General features: G+C 42.7%; 1 protein-coding gene and 1 non-coding gene across 3 annotated transcripts in view; both read right to left on the reverse strand.

Annotated features, from left to right (window-relative positions):
• The window catches only part of Filip1 (filamin A interacting protein 1), a 172,380-nt gene that overhangs the window by 80,595 nt on the left and 66,785 nt on the right, over positions 1–25,000 (reverse strand). For both annotated transcript variants that reach the window (XM_052715154.1, XM_052715145.1), the window contains exon 2: positions 20,047–20,325. In XM_052715154.1, coding sequence (XP_052571114.1) covers positions 20,047–20,319 — 273 coding nt within the window. In that variant the 5' untranslated portion in view covers positions 20,320–20,325. The remainder of the gene's footprint in view (positions 1–20,046; positions 20,326–25,000) is intronic.
• Trnak-cuu (transfer RNA lysine (anticodon CUU)) lies at positions 3,011–3,083 on the reverse strand. The gene has a single exon. It is a non-coding gene; the product is annotated as a tRNA-Lys (tRNA).

The following is a 25,000-nucleotide window of genomic DNA, read 5'->3' on the forward strand; positions in this document are numbered from 1 at the left end:
CATTTTTAATAAACCAATTAAGAGCCAAATTCACGGTAAAAGTAGGAGAAGGACATTTATTCAATGTGGCCACACTGGAAAGGACAAAGAAGTTCAGTGACACCTCTCCCTTCAAGTCCATCTTCAGGATTCTAGAATGAGGTTTAGATCTAAGCAGAGGGCCAGAGTAACACATAGCTAACAAGTAAAGCCAATGGGTGGTCCCGCCCATCACTGTCCCATCATTGTTTAGTTTCCAATCTCTTCTGCAAGGTGGTCTGACAAGTAACAAATGATGATGTTTTTTGTTTTTGTTTTTGTTTTTTTTTAGTGGTGCTCTTGGCCCCAAGGAAAAGTCACGACACACGACAGAATCCACTAACAAGAGTTTTATCAAGACAAAGAGAAAGGGATAGATGTGATCAGGCCTGTGGAAGAACACATGCGAGAAAATGACCGGGGGAACATGGGTCCGCCTTATAAAGGCCAGGACACACCTACGCACTCAGGCCCACGTGGTTATTCCACACATATGCATAGATCACGTGGTCGTGTCCACGTGACTACGTGACCACAGAACCATGGGGCATGGGTCTCACAGGACGTTTGACCTGGAAATGACTAGGCAGAAATGACGACCATGGGGGCATGGTTGGAATGCCTATCAACACATCTCTTTACTACTCTGGATTTAGCCTTTTATTTTCTTCCCCAAACGAGATTCCCAGGAAATCACAGATTCCTTGGGTCCACTGTCCAAAATGAGAGAGACACAGTGTCTTTTAGAACCCTCATATTCATGGGACCAGTTGCACTCTGACTTTCATGGTCCCTGAACCCCCTGTTCCAATGATCTTTCTTTATATTACCTCGGCTAGTAAGTCTATAGTCATAATCTAGTTCTCTGGCATTAGAAAAACTGTAACCATCTACAATTTCAAGTCTGTATCCAATTCAGCTACTTGGCACTGATTCTTTCTAGAAACTTAAATCTAACAATATTTGATGATGGCAGAATCTATAAACCATTGACTTTTCCATCCTTTCACTGGCTTTCATTCTCCCTTGCCCAATATGCACATTTTCCTTCTCATCTGGCCTCAGTTTCCACTGCAGACATCTTCATTTTCCTGCTCCTCCCCTCACTTGATTATACTCTCCAGGTCAAACTACATATAGCCTTGTTTAAATCTAAGTCTTCATCTCTACTGTTCAAATCTACATCTCTAGCAAAAATACATTATACCAACTGATTTCATGTTACATTCATGGTTATCAGCCTTAACTGACCAGCTAAGGCTCCCAACAAATCATTACAGTAATTCTCTACCCTCTTTGACATCCCAACTTCCCCTTATCAAATTATTCACACACATCCCCCCTTACTGCCCAGCTTACCAAGAAAGTCAAAACAACTGGGAACAAACTTCCATGATTTCCTACCACCCCACAGTCTATGGTAGCTCCCTCCAGAACACTCATGTCCTACATGGAGAATGGAACTGTCGAGGCCAGCCTCTCACCGTGTACACTGGGGCCTGTCCTCTCTCAATGACTCAGCCCGTCACCAGCATCGGGGCTTTTGCTGCACTAGCTCATTTTCATCAGCCTGCATGTAAGTCAGCTTCCCCTTGCTGTGAGAGAACACCTGAGAAAGTAAGGCTGAAGCAGGAGAGATTTGTTTTGGCTCAGCCTTTCAGAAGCTCATGGTCTCGGCTCAATAGCTTTCAGGCCTGTGGTGAAGCTATGTACCTTGACAGAGCAGCACATGGCAGCCAAGAAACAAAGGAGGATGGCCTAGGTTCCACCGTCTCCTTCAAAGGCTGCATCTCTTAGAAATCTACTTTCTTTAACTACGCCCACACAGAGACATGCAAATACAACAGATAAATAAATACAACGAGTCTGTTTCTATTGTCTGTGTGTATATGGTTTCAAGGATGACTACCTTGCCAACAAGGGGGCTCACCCCTAGAAGATGATAATTCCCCTTCTTCAGCAGTCATTAGTTGCCTGTAGTTCTTTGTCTAGAGATGGGACCATGTGAAAGTTTTCCCCCATCAACTTAATCTGCGCACTGATACTGCCATTGTTTGGGTCTCATTTATGCAGTCATTTTTAGGAGATACGTTCACAACAAACATCATGGTATTCTGGCTCTTACAATCTTCCTGGCCTCTCTTCCACGATGTTCTCATTCCCTAAGCCATAGATGTAGGAGCTCGGATGTCAGTGTATCCACTGGGGCTGTGCTGCCCATGATTCAGTGATCTCTGGATTGTGTTCAGTTGTGGTTTTCTGTGACAGTCTCATCTGCTGAAGGAGAGGCTTCTTTGATAAGGACTAAATCTTTGACGCGTGAATCTTTGAGCTATAAGGGCATACAAACACGCAGTTATTTTTCCCATCAGAATAAGGCTCTCTGTGACTCTGCTTCCCCCTCAGACCTCACTTCACCTTTCTCCTCTCCTTTCCGAGAAACTCACTGAAAGAGCAGCTTACTCTTGCTCCAGAATTCACTCCTCAGGATAATTGGGATTTCTTTGAATGTCTTCTTATCAGGATTGTGCACCAGTGGCTCTCCTGATGCCTCTTATGAAGGTAAACTTTGATGTTCTGTTGCTAATTGCAATGTGCTGTGGGATGGTCTATATGTCAAATGTGTTGCTGATTGGTCAATAAATAAATCATTGATTGGCCCGTAGTCAGGCAGGAAGTATAGGCGGGACAAGGAGGAGAATAGAGCTGGGAAGTGGAAGGCTGAGTCAGAGAGACACTGCCAGCCGCCATGATGACAAGCCGCATGTGAAGATGCCAGTAAGCCACGAGCCATGTGGCAAGGTATAGATTAATGGAAATGGATTAATTTAAGCTGTAAGAACAGTTAGCAAGAAGCCTGCCACGGCCATACAGTTTGTAACCAATATAAGTCTCTATGTTTACTTGATCGGGTTTAAGCGGCTTGGGACTGGCAGGTAAGAGAGATTTGTCCTGACTGTGGGCCAGGCAGGAAAACTTTAGCTACAAATGGCGCCCAACGTGGGGCACGAACCCACGACCCTGAGATTAAGAGTCTCATGCTCTACCGACTGAGCTAGCCGGGCTGGTTCCCAACGTGGGGCATGAACCCATGACCCTGGGTTCCTAATTGTCTCTCTCAAATGAGCCGCAGCCTGCATGTTTGAACTACTATGGCGGGTTCCTAGCATATATGCTCGACCAGCAGTATGGCGGGAATGAGGCCTCTACAAATGGCACATTAAGCTGTGTGATGGATTTAGCCTTTGCTAGTACAAAACAAAACAAAACAACAACAAAAAAGAGGTTTCTGGGCTACACGCTGCTTTGATAGAAGCATAGACCCACAATAGCTCCCAGAGCTGGTGGTAAACGTAACACCACCATGTTGGGAAGCTCAGGTGGGCAGAGCCAGCAGCCACAGCTGCTGCAGTTTAAGACAATAGATTCACAATAAGACAAATTCAGATGTAATAGTTTACAATATATGTAAAGGACATGTAGGCTTAAAAGAGACAAAAAGGATGATATATAGAGTTATAGAAACAAATACATAATTTTAAAAAATAAAGTCTTTAAAGAGACAGTAAAGGTAATATGAAAAATAAGCCACATAAAAATGGATATTACACAGAGAATCTGCATTATGTTGTCTTTGGGATTTTTAACTACAGAAAAACATTTGATTGCAAAAGCTGTTGAGTTATGCCAAAATGTATATTTTAAAGGTACCTTGACTTCAAAATTTGGATATAAGGATATGTTGCTTTGGAAAGGAGATTCTGCTTTTGTTCCCACAGAAAGCCAGAGGCTATGGATTTGTTCCAGATTAAGATACATCAGGTTTGACGAGCCAAGACCACCTAAAAGGTCTCAGGTGACACCATGGCCCAGATGATCCAACATCCAAAACCATTTCAAGGCAACTGGCTCAAACGATACACCCTCATGGACTACTCCATAACCCTAAAATATTCTTTATGTCCCCATAAGATACAGCGCCCCCCCTCCAACAAGAAGTAGTAAGAAAAGCTACGCCCAAATTCCCAAATATACCAAGCTAACTTTGGAGATATATAAAGGTTAAAACCTTCCTTTTTAAGAAAAGAAAAGGGGAAGTGCTGTGGGATGGTCTATATGTCAAATGTGTTGCTGATTGGTCAATAAATAAATCACTGATTGGCCCGTGGTCAGACAGGAAGTATAGGCGGGACAAGGAGGAGAATAGAGCTGGGAAGTGGAAGGCTGAGTCAGAGAGACACTGCCAGCCGCCATGATGACAAGCCGCATGTGAAGATGCCAGTAAGCCACGAGCCATGTGGCAAGGTATAGATTAATGGAAATGGATTAATTTAAGCTGTAAGAACAGTTAGCAAGAAGCCTGCCACAGCCATACAGTTTGTAACCAATATAAGTCTCTATGTTTACTTGATCGGGTTTAAGCGGCTTGGGACTGACAGGTAAGAGAGATTTGTCCTGACTGTGGGCCAGGCAGGAAAACTTTAGCTACAAAAATGGTCAATTCTCATTCTCCATTTTCCTTGCTCCAGCATAACACTTTTGATCCTTCTCTTCCTAGCAAAAACTTGAACTCTGGGGCCATGTGCTAACTTCCTCCTGACCTCTTGAACTACTTACTCATTCCCAGTCTCCTCTTCCGACTCTACCTCATCTCTCCAGCATCTATTACCAGAACTGTCTTCTTACCTCCAATCTGTATCTAAATGTGTTTTCTTCATGATTTCACCCAGCTTCTCCTAAACCCACAACCTTACTGCCGGGTTCTCTCAGTATTTTCTTTTTTATTCTTCCAGCCTCTAAGATCTGTATGACCCAAAGCATTTGCTAACTCCTTTCTATTTCAGTATATAGTATGATTTCATTTCTCCTGACAAACCCCAACAACTACAATAGCCACATACAGAAAAATAAAGTAGTATGCTTGGAACTAAGATGAGTCCTAGTTCTTAAATACTTAAGCAGAAAAACTACAGGAAAGTGTTACTAATCGTAGTAAAATTTGAAAACAATTATTTTCTTTTTTAACAATTATTTTCTTAATCTAAGAGAGGGAATCTAATTTTGATCCCTATTAGAGCCATAAATGGAAAGATTGATGTCTGACTAACAATAGTTATTATAAATTCCACAGAATAAAAAATGTTCCAAAAGCAAAATAAAAATTACACAGGGAAAATATTTGACTTATTGCCCGTGCCATAAAGAACTAACAGCTATATAAAGAACACTTCTTAACGTAAAACATCAAAATTCTAGCCGGGCGGTGGTGGCGCACGCCTTTAATCCCAGCACTCTGGCGGCAGAGCCAGGCGGATCTCTGTGAGTTCGAGGCCAGCCTGGGCTACCAAGTGAGTCCCAGGAAAGGCACAAAGCTACACAGAGAAACCCTGTCTCGAAAAACCAAAAAAAAAAAAACCATCAAAATTCCAAAATGGCAAAGAGAACAGACTAGTCAAATAAATGGAAAGACAGAATCTCTAAGAATATTTGTAAAGATGCTCAACACTTCATTCATAAGGTAAGTGTAAATTAAAACTATGAGGAAATGCTCATTCCATCTATCAAACTGCCAAAGGAAATAAGACATCTAACTGGTAAAATAACAGGCAGCAGTGTTTGTTGCAAAAGTGTGAAAACACAGAACTATGCAAGGCAAGTGAGCAAAAGACTAAACACACACCTTGGAGTCATCAGTTCCGTATATGAGGATTTAGCCAATAGAGTATGATTTGTACACATGATAAGATTAAAAATACACTGTATGCATGCAGCATTAATACAGTGACCAAGACTCATGTATACACATATACACAATAATAAAATTTTTGGATAATCCCCACAGGACTGTGAACTTGCAAATGTGCTCTCCTAATTGCTGATTCTGAAATTCAGGTAAGGACAGGGTCTGCTATAATTGGTGCACATTGTTTCATGTTTCCTTTCAATCCCTTGATCAGGAATTGTTTAACATCAGAGCAAGCATTTCCAGATATCAACAGGTGCTATTTCCGAAAGGATGCTAGAAATCCTGTCCTACTCTGAGCAGGCAAGCATAAGCATTGTTGGTGTGCAGGACTGGTCTACAGACAGAATTATATGTGAGCTGGAGAGCCCAGATGATAAGTATTCTTTTTGAAAAGAAAATTTTTTGAATATTTTGTATGTATGTGCCCATGTATGCCATGTGCATGCAGGGACCCAAGGAGGCCAGAAGAGGACATTAGATCCCCCAAAACTGCAGTTACAAGTGGTGGTGAGCCACTGGATGTGGGCTGGGAACCACACCTAGTTCCTCTCTAAGAGCAGCAAGTCCCTTAACTGCTGAGCATTTCTGTAGCCCCCACACAGTCCTTTTAACTCAGAGTTTATGCCCTTCCTTTTAATTATATGTAAATGTCCTGATGAAATGATTTCAACAATTCTCATCAGTGCCCTGTTTTTCCTCCTCAATAGTCGCAAGTTGAGTAAAAATATTTCCTGCTGACAGTGATGGCAAGGGTCACTTTGAGCCATTCACAGCTTCAAGGCTGGTCTGTTACTGGTTGACTTGATGCTTGTGAAGTTCAGTTTTAATCCCACTTGGACTTGTCAGCTCTGCAAAGACAAATACGGTATGAACTTGTCTTCCCTCACCCTAGCACCCTGAGAGATCCCCTGTAGACCAACGGGAGGGAAACAGAGAAGAACAAGAGGAAGTACTGAAGAGTGAACCATCCTTTATCTACTGTCTTTATCCAGTGAGTGGTTTCCAAGCAAAGAGAAGGGAGAAGAGATTAAAGACGAGTGAGGACATCCATATACAGTGTCAAGGTCTACACACAGGTGGTGCTGATACAGTGGCACCATCAGTTTAAATTTACTATATTCTGGACATTGTGTCCTGCATTTGATTTGGCTTTATTTTTGGATGGTGTTTGGATCAAATCCAGGACCTCACACTTGCTAAGTACCTGGTCTACCATGGAACTATATCCCTAGTCTTTGCATTTTATTCTGTTTTTAAAGTCAACAAATTTCATTTTAATAACTTTTTATTACAATTAAGAGACTATAGAATGTTGCTAAGAAACAGGAAACAGAAAAAGCAAGATGCAGTTGAGATACGAATGAAGGCTACGGTGGCCTCAGTTCAAAATGTGAATTAGAGGTCAAAAGTGTCAGCCAGAGCTTGAAATCCAACAAACCAAAAAAAAAATTGTTTTATATGGAAAAAATCCTGTTGGTAGATGACTTAAACTTCTTCCCCTTATCTACGGAACGAGATTCTTTGCCAGTGTTTGCTTTCTTAACTTGGACCGCTAATGCAACAGTGATGTGCTGCTTTCTTTGGCACGCCATTTGGTGATTCAGTGTAATTTAAAGTCATTAGCAGCCAGAATTCAGTGCAAGGTGGGATTTTTAAAAGACAATTTAAAAGAGAGTACGATGCCCGGGTCTGTAGGGAAGTGTTGTGGAGGGAAAAGAACCCTAGCTTTGGAGCCCGTGGGATGTGATATGCCTTACAAAGACATGCTCTGGGGAAGTCTCTTAAGTCTCTGAGCCCGTCTACTCCTCAACCCACCCTGAAGGGAATGGTGATGATTAAATAGTGAAGATCCTGCCACACCAGGCAGCAAAAGATGGACAAATGGACATGACAAATACTAGGTTTATGTATTCCTTTGCTTTTTCACAGGCCATTCATTTGTTGTAATATGGACACACACACCTAAGAAAACACAAGGCCCACAATGGGTCACCCTCTCACCTCCCCCAACAATGTGCTTTCATGTGGAAGAGGTGCCGAGCTTCTCAAAGGAAGTTCTGGGGAACCTATGATTGCCACTCAGGGCCAAGAGATTATGGTGGAGACATTTGCAGGGCAGGAGCCCACCTGGTGTCTGGCTAAGAGACAGCTCTGCCACTGACGGTGACCCACTACAGTCAAGAAAAAGCACTACCTAAAGTGCTGTGTGCAGCCACTGTGACAGGCAGAAGGGAAGCCACATACTGACATGCGGACATGACCAGATGCTTCCTTGAGATCTCCTCCTGGTCATGGCACTGAATCTCCTGTCAGAGCCACATCTCTGCATTTAACATTCGATGACTTGTAGAAAAAAAGTAAGAGTCCACTTTACAAAAATCTTATAGTAGCTTATTAGTGTGATGAGGCTTACAGACAGGGCCTAACCTTGAGGAGCCTGCGACTTACAGTACTCCTCAACATGAACCAGTGGAGGAAGTCTTGTCAGAAATAAAGTACAGAAGACTGAGGAAATATGGACCTGGGTATGCTGAAGAGACAAAAGCACTTAGTCAGGAGAGTACTGGGGGAAAGGGGGCCTTAAATATTCTGCCTAAATTCACAGGGAACAGAGACTCTGGGGAAAAGTCAATGTCTATATACAAGCACAGGTGCTTTCGTTCATCTAGCTCCTTTATGTGGCCAGTGGTCAGCCCCGACTCCCCACAGCATGGAGAGCCAGCATGGCCATGGAGAGGGTGGTTGGGGGATGGGTGAGAAGTGTAAAGAGACTTAAATGAAGGTGGCAGTAATCAAGTCAACAGAACGATCCTGGACCAAAAGGGGTATTTCACTCTCGGGGAAGAGAAAAGGGGAAGAGAAGTAGGCAATACATGGAGACTTGAGGTTTGGAAGGAAGGTAAGAAAACCTCAATCTCCCAACTCAGCTAGGGATCCCTGGGGAAACAAAAACCTCAGGAGCAGGAACAGGTATTAGGAGAGGAAAAGGCCAAACCCAACATCTAGACTGTGTTCAGTGTCCTCTTTTAAAAACGGAAAAAGAAAGAAAGAAAGAAAGAAAGAAAGAAAGAAAGAAAGAAAGAAAGAAAGAAAGAAAGAAAGAAAGAAGGAAGGAAAGAAGGAAAGGAAGAAAAAAGGAAAGAAGGAAGGAAAGAAAGAAAAGGAAGGAAGGAAGGAAGGGAGGAAGACATCATGAAATTTGCAGGCAAATGGAACTAGAAAAAAAAATCATGCCAAGTAAAGTAACCCAGACCCAGAGAGACAAACACGGTATATATTCACTCATAAGTGGGTATTACCTATAAAATAAAGGATAACTGTGCTACAATCCACAGACCCAGAGAGACTAGGTAACAAGAAGAGTTCCTGGTGGTGGTGGGATACTAAGATCTCCCTGGGAAGGGGAATAGAAAGATTTCATGAGTGGATTGTGAGCAGGTGGATACATGAGCGATCAGGTTGAGGGGGCTGGAGGGGAAAAAGGGGGGCACATTTCAGGTCAGGTAGAAATCTGGTGCAATGGAATCTCCCAGGAATTTACAATGATGACCCCAGCTGAGACCCCTAGCAATAGTGGATAATGTAGCCTAAACTGGCCATCTCCTGTGACCAGGCAAGACTACTAGTGGAGGGACTGGGACACCGAACAAGCCACATAATCCTTGACCTATGGTCTGTCCTGCCTGTGGGATATGCTGGGGTAAGGGTGGCCTAGAGATTGAGGGAGTGGCTAACCAATGACTGGTCGAGCCTAAAATCCATGCCAGGAGAGTAAGGCCACCCCTGACTCTGCCTGAAGTACCAGGGCCCACAGGCTGGATGACCCAGACAGAGACCTAAGATAGAGCCAAACACAACTAGAGAAAAAAGATATCAATGAAATGATGCCTAGTGATATTCTACTATACTCATAGGTTGGTGCCTAGCCCAGTTGTCACCAGAGAGGCTTCATCCAGCAACTGATAGAAACAGAGACCCTCAGCCAGACTGAGCATCTGAGCTTGAGGAATCCTGCTGAAGAGAGGGAGGAAGGATTGTAGGAGCCAGAGGGGTCAAGGACATCCCAGGAAAACCCACAGAATCATCTAACGTGGGCTCATAGGGGCTCACAGAGACTGAACCGACAACCAGGGAGCCTGCATGGGACTGACCTAGGCACTCAGCACACATGCTACAGTTGTGTAGCTTGGTCCTCTTGTGGGACTCCTAACAGTGGGAGCAGGGGCTGTCTCTGACTCTTTCGCTGGCTTTTGGGACCCTGTTCTTCATATTAGGTCACACAGCCTTAACACATGGGGAGGTGCTTAGTCTTACTGCAACTAGATATGCCATGTTTGGTTGATATCCATGGGAGGCCTGCCCTTTCCTGAACAGAAACAGGGGAGGAGTGGATTAGGGGGTGGGATGGAAGGGGAGTGAGTGGTAGGGACTGGGAGAAGAGGAGGGAGGGGAAACTGCAGCCAGGATGTAAAATAAATAAATTAAAAAACAAACACACGTTGCAGCATCCCTGATGTCACTCAGACACAGCACCACCATCTTTCCTCTTCTGAAAACATCCTCAAAGAGCCGCTTTCCCAAGCCCCCTGGGATACCAGCCATCGGCTGTGAACCTACACACCTGAAGAGCCAACTCAGCAGATGGCCAGTTTTGTTTCCATCCCTCGGTGGTTGGTGCTAATTGTCAACTTGATAGAATCCACAGTCCCAGGGGAGATGGGCCTCTGGTGCGTTTAATGTGATTACACTAATTGAGGTGAGAAGACCCAACCACTGTGGGTGGCCTGGGTCTCTGACTGGGATCCCGAGCTGTGGAAAAGGAGAAAGGGAGCTAAGCAAAGCAGCATGTTCCTGGTGGTGGATCTGAGTTCCCGGTGGTAGATGTGATGGGACCAGCCGCTTCAAGCTCCTGCTGTCTTCAGTTCCCTACCTTATTTGAGTGTACCCTTGATCTGTGAGCCAAAATAAGTCTCTCCCCTACTTAAACTGCCTTTTATTTTATTTTTTTCTCTTTCTTTTTTTTTTCACTACTATGTACAGTTTCTTAATTGCTTTTGTCAGGGTTCTCTGTTTTTGTTTTATTTATTTGTTTGAGACAGAGTCTCGCTGTATATACCTGACTGGCCCGGAACTCACATAGTCCAGGCTGGCTTTGAACTCTCGGTGATCGTCTTGCCCTCTGTCTCCCATGTGCTGAGATTAAAGGCGTGTGCCACCACGCCCGGCTTTGTCAGGGTATTTTTTTTAATCGCAGCAACAGGAAAGAAAACTAAGACACATCCTGAGCTCTGAAGCAGCACTGGGATCTATAAATGTCTTCTGAGGTTCTCCCCGCCCTTGAAGCCATGACACATCACTTCCTGCTCTGTAACCAGGACTCCCTTTCCTCTCTAGCCAGTACTTTTTCCTCCACCCCAGGCTCAGTATTGTCTAAGGGCCTGTCGATGACGGATGCCTTGGCACCAGCCCCATGCTCCTCAGGCATGGCCATGTTTTTTTCTCTATATTCACTTTTTTTTTTTCTAAACACAGGATTCACTTAAGCACACGTGGCTACTTTAAGTGGCTGCTTACATTAATTAGCAATAGGAGCTAGAGAGATGACTCAGAGGTTGAGAGCACACTGCTCTTCCAGAGGACCTGAGTTCAATTCCCACATCCACCCTGGGCAGCTTAGGAGCACCTGTAACTTTAGCTCCAGGGCAACCAATGCCCTCTTCTGGCCTCCAAGGGCACTGCACTCATGTGCACAACCCCATACACAGAGATGTGTACTCACACAATTTAAAAAAATAGTAAGGCAATATATTTTTTTTAATTAGAACTAAACAAAAGTCAAAATACTTCTTCTCAGCCTAATTAGCCACATTTCAAGTAAATACAAGCCACATGTGGCTAGTGACTGCCATACAGGTAGGGGCAAGTACAGAACATTCCTTTCTTCATCAGAAGTTCCAGCGAGCAGCACAGGTCTAGTTCATACTATGTAACATGGTCCCAGACCTTAGCACAACTGACTCCATGATGGGAGTACCATTCAGGGAGTAAGACTCAGCATGTAGACAGTACTCCCAGGCAAAACAAAGACCTAATCCATCCAATTCGTAGTTCTGGGAAAGTCTCTAAATGGACTAACCTTGCTTTTTGGCTTCTGTAGTTCTACTAACTGTTCTTGTTAACTGAAGCATGTTAATCCAGAACGTGGTTTTTATGCTTAAAATCTCACCCTGAGAAAAGTTCGGGGCTACACTGGGATCACAAACACCCAGTGTAGTGGCTGGCTGACTAATCAAGACTTTCTATTGGCTCAAATCTGTATTCGAGCAGTCTTCTCTAGTAGATACCCTACAACAGGAGACCTGGAGGTACAGATGTGTACTTGACCTCTCCCCTGGAAGCCACTCTAAAATCGGGAGTCCCTTCTGCTCCAAATCCACTTAATGTGCACAGACATTTTGATTTTACTCAAAACTGGCTCCATACGACAAATACACATATACGACAAATAATTGGGGCATGTTTACATCGATAACTGGAATATTTGGACAGAGTTCGCTCAACTAGAATGACTGAGCTCACTCTCACTGATAGAAAAGCAGGTCACAGCAGAAAGGGGGTGTCTCCATCTTTAACTGGGTCCCCTACAGAGGCGTTTCTCAAGTCCAGATCCCAGCAAACAACCAAAAATATTTTGTGGAAAATTTTCTTTATTAATATGTTCCCTCCCCACACTTCTCAACAAAACCAAAGTTCTGCCCTGTACTATCAGTGAGTATATTGTCCTCACTACAGACTGATTCTATTAGGAACGCCAAATAGATTCCACCCCAAACAGTGAAAAATCAGACAGCAGAACTCTTTGTCAAAATGCAGACAATACTGCCACTCTATTTTGAGGCTTTCTAGTCAACAAAAGGCCAGATGTGATCTTGATTTTAAGCAGAAAGCAGCCTGCCTTTCTGCCTCCTGCACTCAATGAAGACATGCCATTCCCAGTGCTCCGATCATGTCCTCGGTGTGAGATTTCACTGGGCGCCTTGCTCAAGGTGACCTCAGCCTGATATTTTAAAGATGAAGCAGTTGAGAACAGGTGAGTCATCCAGCTAAAAAGCCAGAAAGGGTAACTGAAATCCAGCACTTCAGAAGCATGGAGGAGTTTCTACAGGAAGCCACACCCTGTGACAAATGGAACCCATTTAGGAGAAGAAAAGCTATCGCCAAAGAAAAAGGTGGTATAGTGCACCCCTTTGAGACGAGCCTTTTGTGCTTGGCTGCACTAAGTGATTCCCTCTGAGTTGATTATCCTCATCTTCAGTGGAGTATGACAGCTCTTTTTAAAGATGACAAAAAGGAGGGCTGGGGAAATGGATCAGCAGTCAAAAGTGCATAAAGCTGCAGGGGACCTGAATTAACTTCTCAGCATCCTCATGACATCAGGTGGCTCACAACGCCTTGTAACTCCAGCTCCATGGGATCCAAGGCCTTAGGCGTCTGAACTCCTATGCTTGCATACAGACACACACATGTAATTAAAGACTGCTCCACCACCCCCAAAAGAGGATCAAAACAAACAACCAAAGCAACCCCCAAAGAACCCTGGAATCATTGTATGTGTGCTAGAAATATCATTGCAAATATTTATGACCATTATCAGTGATTCAATAATAACACAATTTTGTATACGATGCTTATACTTTATATAATTCAAATGTTTTTGAACACATTACAACATCAGTCTTGGTCTGAGATAGCTCAGTTCATAAAGTTCTTACGTGAACACACACATGTACACATATGACACAGACATTTATCCATTCACAGACATGATCATGTACACACACACACACACACACACACACACACACACACACACACAACTAAAATTGATCTTATGAATGCTTCAGAGGGTGTATAAATATTAGAACATTTTGACATCATCAGTCACCAATAGACTAACAATGATGATAGATGCCCAGCCCCTTTTTAGTCCCTTCTTTAAAGGTTTTGTTTTTTTGGCAACACAATATTAGTACATAAGACTCTTGTAGAACAGGTGTAGACAAGATGCTCTGATTTGTACATAACAAAATTTTGCAGGACTTAAGAGCAGAACAAGGGCAAATGTTGGAGGGAAGGAAGTATAAAAGACTTCACAAAGAAGATAAGCCTTTGGTGGTCTCTAAAGACACAAACTGCTTTAAAAAAAAAAAAGTAAAGGATAATACACTACATTTTCCCAATAGAGACCAAATTTTGGCTTGCAAGTATTCTCAGTGTGAAAGAAACAGAAGATAAATTCCCCATAGGATGGCGATGGTGTTTGAGTTTGTATTTATGAGTGTGAGTCAGAGTCGTGGAAGAGTGTCCATCCTGATTATTGGGACAGGAATGGTCATTTTTTAAAGGAACACTGAAAATGATTTTTCATAGCTAAGGAGTAGATACTTAACAGAGTCTACCAACCAGCCTGAGAAATTTTTATTTCTATCTAATAAAGGTTAAAGCTGTCCGATGAATTCCTAAGCAAGAGAATGACATAATCAAGAGGAATACTCTGGCAAAAGTTGTCTCCAAAGTCTGTTGACCTCTTGACCCCCAGCTCTCATATTTGACCAGTGATTACAGACATGGTCTCCATTCAAAATCTGCCTGCATCTTAGGTTTCAACATTTATATGGGAGGTTTAGTCAGTGTCCTAACATCACCATTTCTTCACACCATTAACTCCAACGGGCTTCACTGCTACTTCCAAGACCACACTCAACATCCTGTTAGTTAAGTCAGTGTCACACCAAAAGCTATGTGCACGTCTCCAGTCTCTCCTGCCCTTTCTTGATTGTTCTCAGTTGGCCTGCTCGTTCAACCCAATAGTTCTTCTTCCTTGCTGGGTACTCCTCACCTCCACTCTCTACTTTACTGTTCTTCTGTCTGGTCTTTCCACTGGAACCACTCTGACAACTCTAACCCTAATTTCAGCACCATGAACTGTGTCTCCTGTTAAAAAGGAGACACATGCAGTGTCACTTCCTGTACGTCTCCGTATTCTGCTCATGAGTGACCGCATTATCCATGACGATCTTCACTAATACCTCACCGCCACCTGGGGCAGTGATTCAGCGTGTAGGTGATCTTCCTAAGCACCACTGATGAGCCCACATCCCCTCTCAGTGGGACAGACATCACTTTACTTGAATGAGAAAGGCAAGCCTGTCAGGGAGCTCTTTCAACTACCTTCTGAGAATCCAACCTCTCATCCTCCTGTCACACAGAAGATGGAGGGTTTTCCTCCATTTCCTCCATCCAGGTCACCTCCCAAGTCATGACTTCAATTCTCTTTCTTATGTCTGCTCCAAGATTCTGTCATCAACAAGCCTTTCGCTGCCTATGTCCTTGGCTCCTTTCTGGTCTGTAACCTCTTAATCTATCAATACAGTAAATCCTTTAATCTTTGAAAACCTTCCCTGACGTCACCCCCCTCTAGCTGCTATCTTGTCTCCACTTTCCTCATTCAAACTTGTCCAAGTAGCACATATATTAACCAAGTTTAGTAACAGTCACACTAGAAGGTAGGACATCCCCTTCATACATCAGGGACTGAAGAGAGGTCCAGATTCAACACTCGGAGGGCCAAGCAGCAAGCATGAACTTTAGACCAACAGCTGTGGAGCCTGCATGGGACCAGACTAGGGCCTCTGAATTCGGGAGACTGTTGTGTAGCTTGGTCTGTTTAAGGGGCCCCTGGCAGTAGGATCAGGATCTTTCCCTGGAGCATGAGCTGACTTTTTGGAGCCCACTACCTATGGTGGGACACCTTGCACAGCCTTGATGCAGGGGGAGGGGCTTGATCCTGCCTCAACTGAATATATCAGGCTTTGCTGACTCCCCATGGGAGGCCTTACCCTTTTTTAGGAAGGGATGGAGGGGTGTTAGGGGGGAAAGCCCTGGGGGGGGGGGGAATCTGTGGTTGGTATGTAAAATGAATACAAAATTTTCTTAAAGAAAAAAAATCTACCACATTTCTCTGCAGGATTTAGCTTTCAAGTCACAATGTTTACATCTCTTAAAGAAAGCTCAAAATAGAGAAAAGTAATGTGTCGGTTTTGAAATAAAGAGGTTAGCATGTGTATTCTAAGGACCTTCATTGTGTGAAGCACATTTTACTGCTCAGCTAAAGAGGGAAGTAATCAGCCCCTGCTGCCATGTATGAGTATGCACTTCAGATTTAAATTACTCATAAACATTCTTTTTTTTTTTTTGAATTCCTAGATTTCTGATAGGCATGACTCTCTGTTTCTTTAACTTCCTTTCATGCTTAGAATTGCTGGGATCATTCTGGAAAGCATTCCCAGTGATTCAGTTCATAAAGCCAGAGAGCTCCCGCCCTCCTCAAGCAGAGCTCTCGCCTGCCTGCCTGATGGACCTCTCAGCTCTCTGACACCTCAGGCTGAGATAAGGAGGATCAGTTTGAAAATTGTAAGTGTATGAAGCTCTCCCATAATAATGTTCCTCAAATGCTGTAAAACAACCACTATAAACGTTTATTTGAAGTTCTAAGAATAAATGAACTGCTTTGGTGAGAAAGATGTGCCGAGAATAGGCTTCCCTTCAGTAAATGGAGAAGCAGAGACAAACTCAGGAAGAGTATTAAAGAAAATGGCTAGACATTCCAAAAGGGCAGAGCAGAGGGAGCTGAAGTCCTTTGTACATAGTAGACTGTTTCATAAGCCATGTTTGAGATACATCACCCTCTGCCAGCTGCCTAGGGTTAGAAACTGATTTCTCAGTGTGTCAGTGAATGTGTGACATAGCCTGCAGAACACCGAAGCCAACAGAGTTCTGATATATCATCTAATTGACTTACCTAGTTTTCTCCTCCATGTCTCTGCAGATGCAGGGAGAAGAGAACAAAACATAACAACAAAGGGAGAAATGATGAGATGCAATTAGAGAGATTTCCCCCCTAAAATGTATTGAAATAGATAAGCCAAGGGAACTGACAATATAAAATGATGTTTTGAGTCAAGAAAATGAATTTATTCATGTTTTGTTTTTGACTTACTTTATAAGAAATGTACTTTTGCCAAGTCTTTTGTGCTGTGGTTTTTATGATGAGATTACTACTTCCTTTGAAGTTTTATTGATTTTAGTACAGCCAAGTTGACAGGATTCTTAAAAGTGTTATTTTAGAATAAATAAAGGGAAAATGAATCATGGTGCCCAAACAATGGTTGGGGTGTACAGTTTCATTACTTTCAGTTCAGTCTGGGAAATATGTAACTAGTTTTTCAGAGAGTAAAAACGTTCCAATTTATTAGAAAGCACGTGTTACTGGAAACAGTCAAGGACAGAACTGTAATAACAGAAACCAGCTTAGCAACCTTGATGCCAGCAACATTGGCCGGTCCTGGTGCTGAGATGGCGGGCTTGCATCTGCTGAATTGTGGCAAGGAAAAGTCTGGAAGATGTCTGTCTCTAACAGACTTCATCATTGTCTTGTACGCGTGACACTGTAAGCCCATTTTTCTGTGTACCACCCTACTTCCTTTGACCTGTAGATGTATCCCCCTAAGGCTTCCTGCTTCTATCACTTCAGTGAATGCCAGCCATTGAGCAGTGAAAACAAAACCCGCAGACTTGCGTAGTACCCAGCACGTGCCATCTCTACTGGCCCCACATTTAATATTTGCAACAGACCAAACTTTGGGCTCTGATCTCACTCTGTCCCTCCAATGAAAGAGAATTCTTCAATTTCTCTTGCTTAAAAAGTATCTTTCTATACAATGTCTTTGGATTGTGAGTTTACATATGAATTTACATGAAGGAAACTCTGGAAATCAAGGGTAAATATAAAGTTCCCGAAGTCCAGCCCCATGTGAACATTCCCAGAACGCAAGTGAAAAGATGGACAGGATGTTAGACTGTATGTAAGACAAGGAATTTAGATCTATAGCAGCTATAGAAAGGGTTGACCCTTCTTGGGCCAGGGGCATAATTGTTTGTGATATAAAGGAGATAGAGTGAGTAAGTCATCTACAGTTTGCATTACAGTCCCAGTATTAGAGAGGACCTTGGGATGTCATCTCTAGAGTCACATGCAGCCAGCCCATACAGAGATTGGTGGCCAATGGAGGTCTGAGAAACAGCACACCAACTACTCCATGAATGTTGAGCCATCCCTACAGTCCTGAACTGATAGTAACTTACTTCCCAATGCACAGTCCTGCCTCTTCTCCCAGCACCAGCCTTTCAGACAGAAACCTTTCCCTTCTCCTGGCCAGCAAGCTTAGCAAACAGCCAGCACATTTTCATCAGCCCACTCACATTTGCTAGTGTGAATGGCTTCCCACTGTTAGCCACAATACCCTCCTCCAATGTAATGGTGCTAATAGAGGACAAATGTCTACTACAAAAACATCTCTACATCTCCAAATCCAAGATCACTCTTCTCTTAAACAAATGTAACCTTGCAAAATGTACATTTACAAATGGGTACATATAGGTTCCTTTGTATGTGTGTGTCTGATAATCTGCTTTGCAATTTAAATCACTATGGAACTCTTTCCTGTTACCCTTCTCCCTGATGAATGATATTGTACACATTTTACTTTTTTATAACTGACCAGGAATCTGTGTAAGTAAATATCCTGTAGTCAAAGAGATCAGTGAAAACACCCATCTTTGGGACATCTGTCAACTTTCTTCAGGTTCCCAGGAGTATCTTTTGCATACCAATCTAGAATAACATGCAGTGCTGCTGTGTCCCTAAAAGCCACATGAGCAGCCTCAGAGTCTCTCATTATATAATAGCCTTCTATAGAACAAGTGCCTGCAGGGGCCCCAGATTCACAGTAGCCAACACAGCTGAAATAAGGCGAGAAGATGGTGTTGCTTTGGAAGGATCTGAAGGTGGCACACACACCCTCACCATACTCAGTCCTCAGCAGTCACTGGGGCACCACACTGCTTAAAAGGCTGGGGTCATCATTTAACTCTACCCAATAAATGTAATAGACAAAACTATGACCACATTTCTAGTGGTGACATTGTTTTTAGTAATGGTTGTGTTCTGGAAAGTTTTTCTTTTGCTGTGAAATTTAAATGATTTTGTTCGGTTGTATTTGCTTGTGGTGTTTAAACTTTAGTTCTATATGTTTTCTATTTCTCTTTACCCCAGAGGATTCCTTATGTGCACACACACACACACACACACACACACACACACACACACACACACCCCTAGATGGGAAGAGGAACATAGTAGCCACACTAGCTTAGAGTAGGCTGCAGATTCTCTCTCTGATACTGACAGAACCAGCAAGGCAACAAAGGTTTCCTTTCATGCAGTTGCTAGTATTCCCTTGGAGGCTCTTGCAACCTAATACAAAAACAAAGAAACAAACAAACTAAAAATAACAAAAGGGAAAACAATAACTTCATTCTTAAGTCATCCTGTCCTTGAAAAAAAAGTTACTCTTCCCCTACTGTCAGAAATAATTATCTTAAGCTCAGAAATTTAAAAAAAAAAAAACATCTTTTTTTGAACTGTTTCCTAAATCCCCCAAAACACAGACCTCTTGGGATGGTCCTGGCTCACGGAAAATAGAACAAGTTGGTGTGGGAAAGCAGAAAGATCACTGGACCAAGAGCTGGGAGACCTGAGATGAGATCTGGACAAACCAGCTTCTGGCTCCTAGCCTTAGCTTCATTTGTAAAATATGTATAATGATGTCTACATTTTACTGAGGTCAAATGAAGTGGCAGACTTGAAAAAGCGTTGGGAAGCTATTCGGATCTTCACAATGTTCTATTATGTTCACTGGGTCTCATCTCCTGAGACGAGGCTGAACACTGAGGCTGAGAATTACAGAGAAATGCAACAAGATAAAGCAAAAAGGCTGAAGGCTCTAGCTTTCTTGCCCACTCTCCCCACCTCCTCCTAGAACAAACACAAAAGTACTAAGGGCAACATGCCATTTTCCCATTCCTAACATTTCTACATCTGTCAATCAGAGCCCTGCCCAAATCGGATAGCCTCTCTCCAGAATCTGAATTAACGATTGCTGAATAATATCACGAAGAAACTTTATGCTTCTAGAGAAGCTGGAAGCTGGAATCAGCACCTGGTCACTTGTCCTTCTTTAAACAAAGAGTTTCTCAGTGAAAACCTGTTCCCACATTAGGATTTAGACAGAAACGAGGAAGATAAGCCCCCTTTCCCAAAGATGCTCGCAGTCCACTGAGGGACGGGTGGATAGATCCTTCAGGAACAAGCCTGACTCTACCTGCAGCTCTCCTTCCATTATACTCAGGAGCTGGATGAGATCCTCCTTGGATAACTCCAGAGACTTCTTGGTCTTTTTTTCACTTTCTCCAGATGGCTTGAGGTGCCGTTTGACAGTTCCTGAAGCCATGACATCATCTTCCTTCCGATTTGCCTTGTTCTTTTTTGCCTCTTCCGAGGGACCTGTACCAGCAGCATTGCTGATGATGGAGGACTTGGGGCAGGAGACATGCCTGTTAGATGAACTTTCTCCACCTTGGTTTCGCGATCTCATTCCCACCTGCAACACATGAAAAGAGGCATTCTTCACCACTACTAAAACTATTTTTGTCTAAATACTTAGACACTTACAGCAGCTTTACAACTTCACCAATAAAGAGAAAAAGAATAGCTCCTGTTAGCTCCCCAGTAGCCTCGGTGAACACAATATTAAAGTTTCTAGGAAAACACTTGGTTGGTCTTCAGGAAAAAGTAAAACCATCTCAAGCAAGATCAAGCGTAGCATCAACTGTTCTCAGTCACACTGATCACGTTGGGTACAGGAAGATGAGAATGGCAATGTGTCCTGAGATCTTCCTTCCCAAAGCAGTTTATTAATGAAATAAACATAGCTGTGAATTCTCAAAACTCATAGCCAGTAATCCATAAAATTATCAATGTTATCAAAATCAATGACAACTGTTGTAGCCCAGACAAATAAACGTGACTGCAGCATTAGGACGGGACCCTAGAACTCGAGACACAGCAAAAGGAAGGGAGGAGGTCTGAGGGAAGCATGGATGCCGGTCATCAGCAATGCACACATCCTGGCTCACTACTGCAGTCGCGATCCCACACTCACTAAGGTGTCAGTTAAAGGGAAAACAGCGTGGGTTATACAAGAACTCACCACAGCACCTTTGAAATAACACTGAGACTCTACATAAAACCCCTTAATGGAATATTCACATTTGAAGCATCGCCAGGGGTGAGTTGAATATCACAATGGCGGGAAAATCCTAGAAGGGACAGCACACACTGATGGGGAATTTTGGTTTTCCATGGCCTCTTTTTTCAAGGTGGGTTTTCTCTATCAGTCACTAACAGTGGTAAGAGTATCAAAAAATTGGGAGAAAATAATCAATTTCAAAATAAAAATTTGAAACAATATTTTCTGGAGAAAAAGGAGAAAGCCACAGCTAAGGTATGAACACACCGCATGAGGAGAACATTCTAGTTATTATATGATGAATGTTTTAGGGCTGTCCCTCTAGCACAAGAGAACAGGACCAACAAAGAAGCTGCAAGCCAACACACTGAGCTCAGAGGCTGGAACTTCAGTCCGTGGAAGAGAGCTCTATTACCCTGGGACTGTGCCTCAAAACTTGCTTAAGGTCTCCCAAACAGTTCAAGCTAATCGACTGTCTCACTTATCCAGAGGGCCTGGTCCAGTTCCATGGGGGCTCCTCAGCTGTTGGTTCATAGTTCATGTGTTTCCACTAGTTTGGCTATTTGTCCCTGTGCTTTTTCCAATCATGGTCTCAACATCTTTCGCTCATACAATCCCTCCTCTCTCTCGCCAACTGGACTCCCAGAGCTCCACCTGGGGCCTGGTTGTGGATCTGTGGAGGGTTGGGGGCGGGGGATGGGTGGGAGGAGGGAGGACAGGGGAATCCGTGACTGAAATGTAAAATTAAATTAATTATAAAATTTTAAAAAAATTGCTTAAGGCACAAAATCCTGGGTGAAGCAGGTGGTCTGTGGTAGTTAGAATGATAGTGGTCCCCACAGGCTCGTATATTTGAATGTTTGCTCCCCAGTTGGTGGAACTGCTTGGAAAGAATTAACAGGTGTGGAGGAGGGGTGTCACTGGGGGGTGGGCTTGAGGTTTCAAAAGCCCACACCATTCCCAGTTCATTCTCTCTGCTTTGTGCGTGTGGGTAAAGTGTTCGGCTACTGCTACAGCGCCATGCCTGCCTACCCACTGCCACGCTCCACACCATGGTGGACTGTAATCCTCTGAAACTGCAAGCCGCTTTTTCTTCTATAAGTTGCCAGCCATAAAAAGTAACTAAAACATGGCCTTATTTAAAATTTACAGTATAAACAGCTCTTCCCCTGAAACAGCTAAACCACAAGATTTTCATTATTCATTCCAAACAGAATGACTTTGTTACCGGAACATAAATTCCCCTTAGGAACCCAGTCATATTTAGGAACTAAGGAAAGCTTTCAAAAACAGATTTTACAACAGATAAATAAACACAGCATGATATCTCCTTTCAAATAGTGAATATTCAAGTCTTCACATATATATTGAAATCAACATCTCATGTCCTTTTTTTGAAATTAACTCTTACAATGGAATGGACCCTTTTATGGGTGAGCGCTTTCTGTAACTGTAAACAATATGAACTGGAAAAGCATTCCTTGACATTGTCATACTGTCCTTTGACTGACTCGGTGATTAGTTCTCAATTTTAGAGCCTCTTTTGTGCTTCTCTGGTAAAGAAAAAAAATTGATGTTATTTTACGATGGAAACCAGGGCACTTTGGAGCATGCCTACTGTACAATATCGCAGCTTATTTTTGGCCAACCTAAGTTCTAAGACAACTTTTAAAGAAGAAAGAAAGTGGGGCTTGAGAGATGGCTCAGCAGTTGCTACTCTTGCAAGAGGACCGAGGTTCTGCTCCCGGCACCCACATGGCAGCTCATAACCATCTGTAACTCCAATTTCCAACACCTTCTTCTGTTCTCCACAGCAAGAGGCACGCATACAATGCACAAACATATACAGGCTAACAAATAGCTGTATACATAAAATTTAATTGAAAATTAAAAAGAAACAAAGAGCTTAAATAGTAAAAATTTAAAAAAAGAAGAGGGAGAAGAAATAACGGATGAAAAGCAAAGCAAAGGGGAAAAAGTGACAAGGGGATGGGGAATAACGGAGTTTCAGACTAAACTCATGACCATGCTCACCACACTCAGCCAGCATGGGCTTCCCAAACTGACTCTCGGCAACTACACACACACACACACACACACACACACACACACACACACACACACACACACGTTGCTTTTATCTGAAGGAACTCTGTAAACTCTTAAGGCCTTTTGAGATGATGGATCAAATATTAGTTCAATAATGTTGATTTAGAACAGGAGTTAGCAGACTTTCTAGACAATTGTTCTCAAAGCATAGGAAGTGGGATGACAATTTAAACTGGCACAGCCCTGCAATCAAAACACATTGTGTCTAGTCCTCTTACGTATGTGTTTGCCTATGTTATATGTGTGCTAATCACAGGTGTATTTGCAAAAAACAGAAAGTAGAACCAACTTCTTCTCTGGTGTCTTTATATTTGATTTTTTCTAAACATTTCCCCCTGAAGTTAATGCCCTCAGGTAAATCTTATCATGGTACTATATAAGTGAGATTTGTAAAAATAATAAATAAATAAAATATGTACACCCAACATGAATTTTAGAATTATCCAGTAATTTTATATCATTATTGGCTCGAAAGCTTGAAATCTGGCTCCCTTCCACATGGATTCACTTTGGCCAATGGAGGATCTCCTGTGGTGGACCCTTGATGTTCATTTTGTCTAAGCAAATATTTTTCTTTGTGTCATTGAACTTTCACAGTTACTTTCCTTTTTTCATGAGCACACAGACTCTAGTCTTTCCTTGGTAAGCCAGATACAGTCTTCCATTTTTATTTCCATAACATCAGTGATCAGCACCTTCTTATCTCTGGAATGTGATATTCATCAGTGATAACACACTAGTCAAGACAATTCAGGAAGAAATCAGACAGGGCCTCTGAAGGAGAAAATATGATGTTTCAATAGTATAACCAAGTGCACTACCACGAAGAATTAATTTAAGCTACTTTATTTGTAGCTTTATTTGTGTCTTGTAGGGACTAATGTCCTGCCAAGGTACCTGTCAAGGCACCTTCTGCTGCATCCTGGAGAGAGATCCCTGCTTGTCTCATTTCCATCAGTTCTCTGCTGTCTCTTGAGTACAAAGCCTGAAGCACTTTACACACAAGAATGACATCTGTCATTTACACCCACCTCAAAAGCAGGTGCTGCTATTCTGAGACTTGCAGATGAGGCCTATGAGGTTTAAAAACATAGAACAGAGTTCCCTTAGTCACTCAGCTGGGAAGAACAAGGATCTGAGCATATGTCTAATGGTGGAAATCAGAGGATAGAGGAAAAATCATGAATGCTCATGTTATAATGTTTTCCTGGTGTGCACAATGGAATCAAAGAAATGCATGCATATGTTCCCCTCCACAGGCACCTTCATATAGTAATTGAAATTTGATTACTAAAGAAAAAAACAAAAACATCTATTTCCAAACCAATAAACTGCAGAACATGTAAAATGATGAATTTTCCAAGACCTTCCTGAGAAACAATCTGATCTAAGGGTACATGTTATAGAAACAGGACAAAGTCTGAACGGGGATTGACCATTACATGCATGTATACTGTCTTAAAAACCTCAGAGGGGAACAATAGCAAACATTTAATGAGAAATGGTTAAATCGAGCCCACCGTGCTTACAAGGAGAATAGGCAGGTGGCAGAGAGTGTGCAGGTGGAGCCCCACAGGACTTCAAGAGCCTACTGCCAGGCTACAAGTTTGAAAACTGCAGGTAAATTCCCTGAAAGAAATCAGACACCTTTGCAACCCTCCATGGCATATCCTCAAAAGAGATTTCCCACAGAAAACAGGTAGAATACACTGAAGATTCACGTCAGGTTTTGCAGCTCTTTTTGAAAACCGGTATTATTTGGGGCACAGATTCTTCTCTTTCATAAGCAAACCATACTAACATAGTTCATTAAAGACACTTACTTTTCCTTTCATAGCAACCTGTCAGCAACACAGGGCATGGAATTTGCTGAGCAGAGTGGGAAGAAAGGAAGGGCTGAATACCATTCTGCAACTCC

This window comes from Peromyscus californicus, unplaced genomic scaffold (assembly GCF_007827085.1).
Source record: "Peromyscus californicus insignis strain IS unplaced genomic scaffold, ASM782708v3 Scaffold_11__1_contigs__length_118956290, whole genome shotgun sequence".
Lineage (NCBI taxonomy): Eukaryota > Metazoa > Chordata > Mammalia > Rodentia > Cricetidae > Peromyscus > Peromyscus californicus.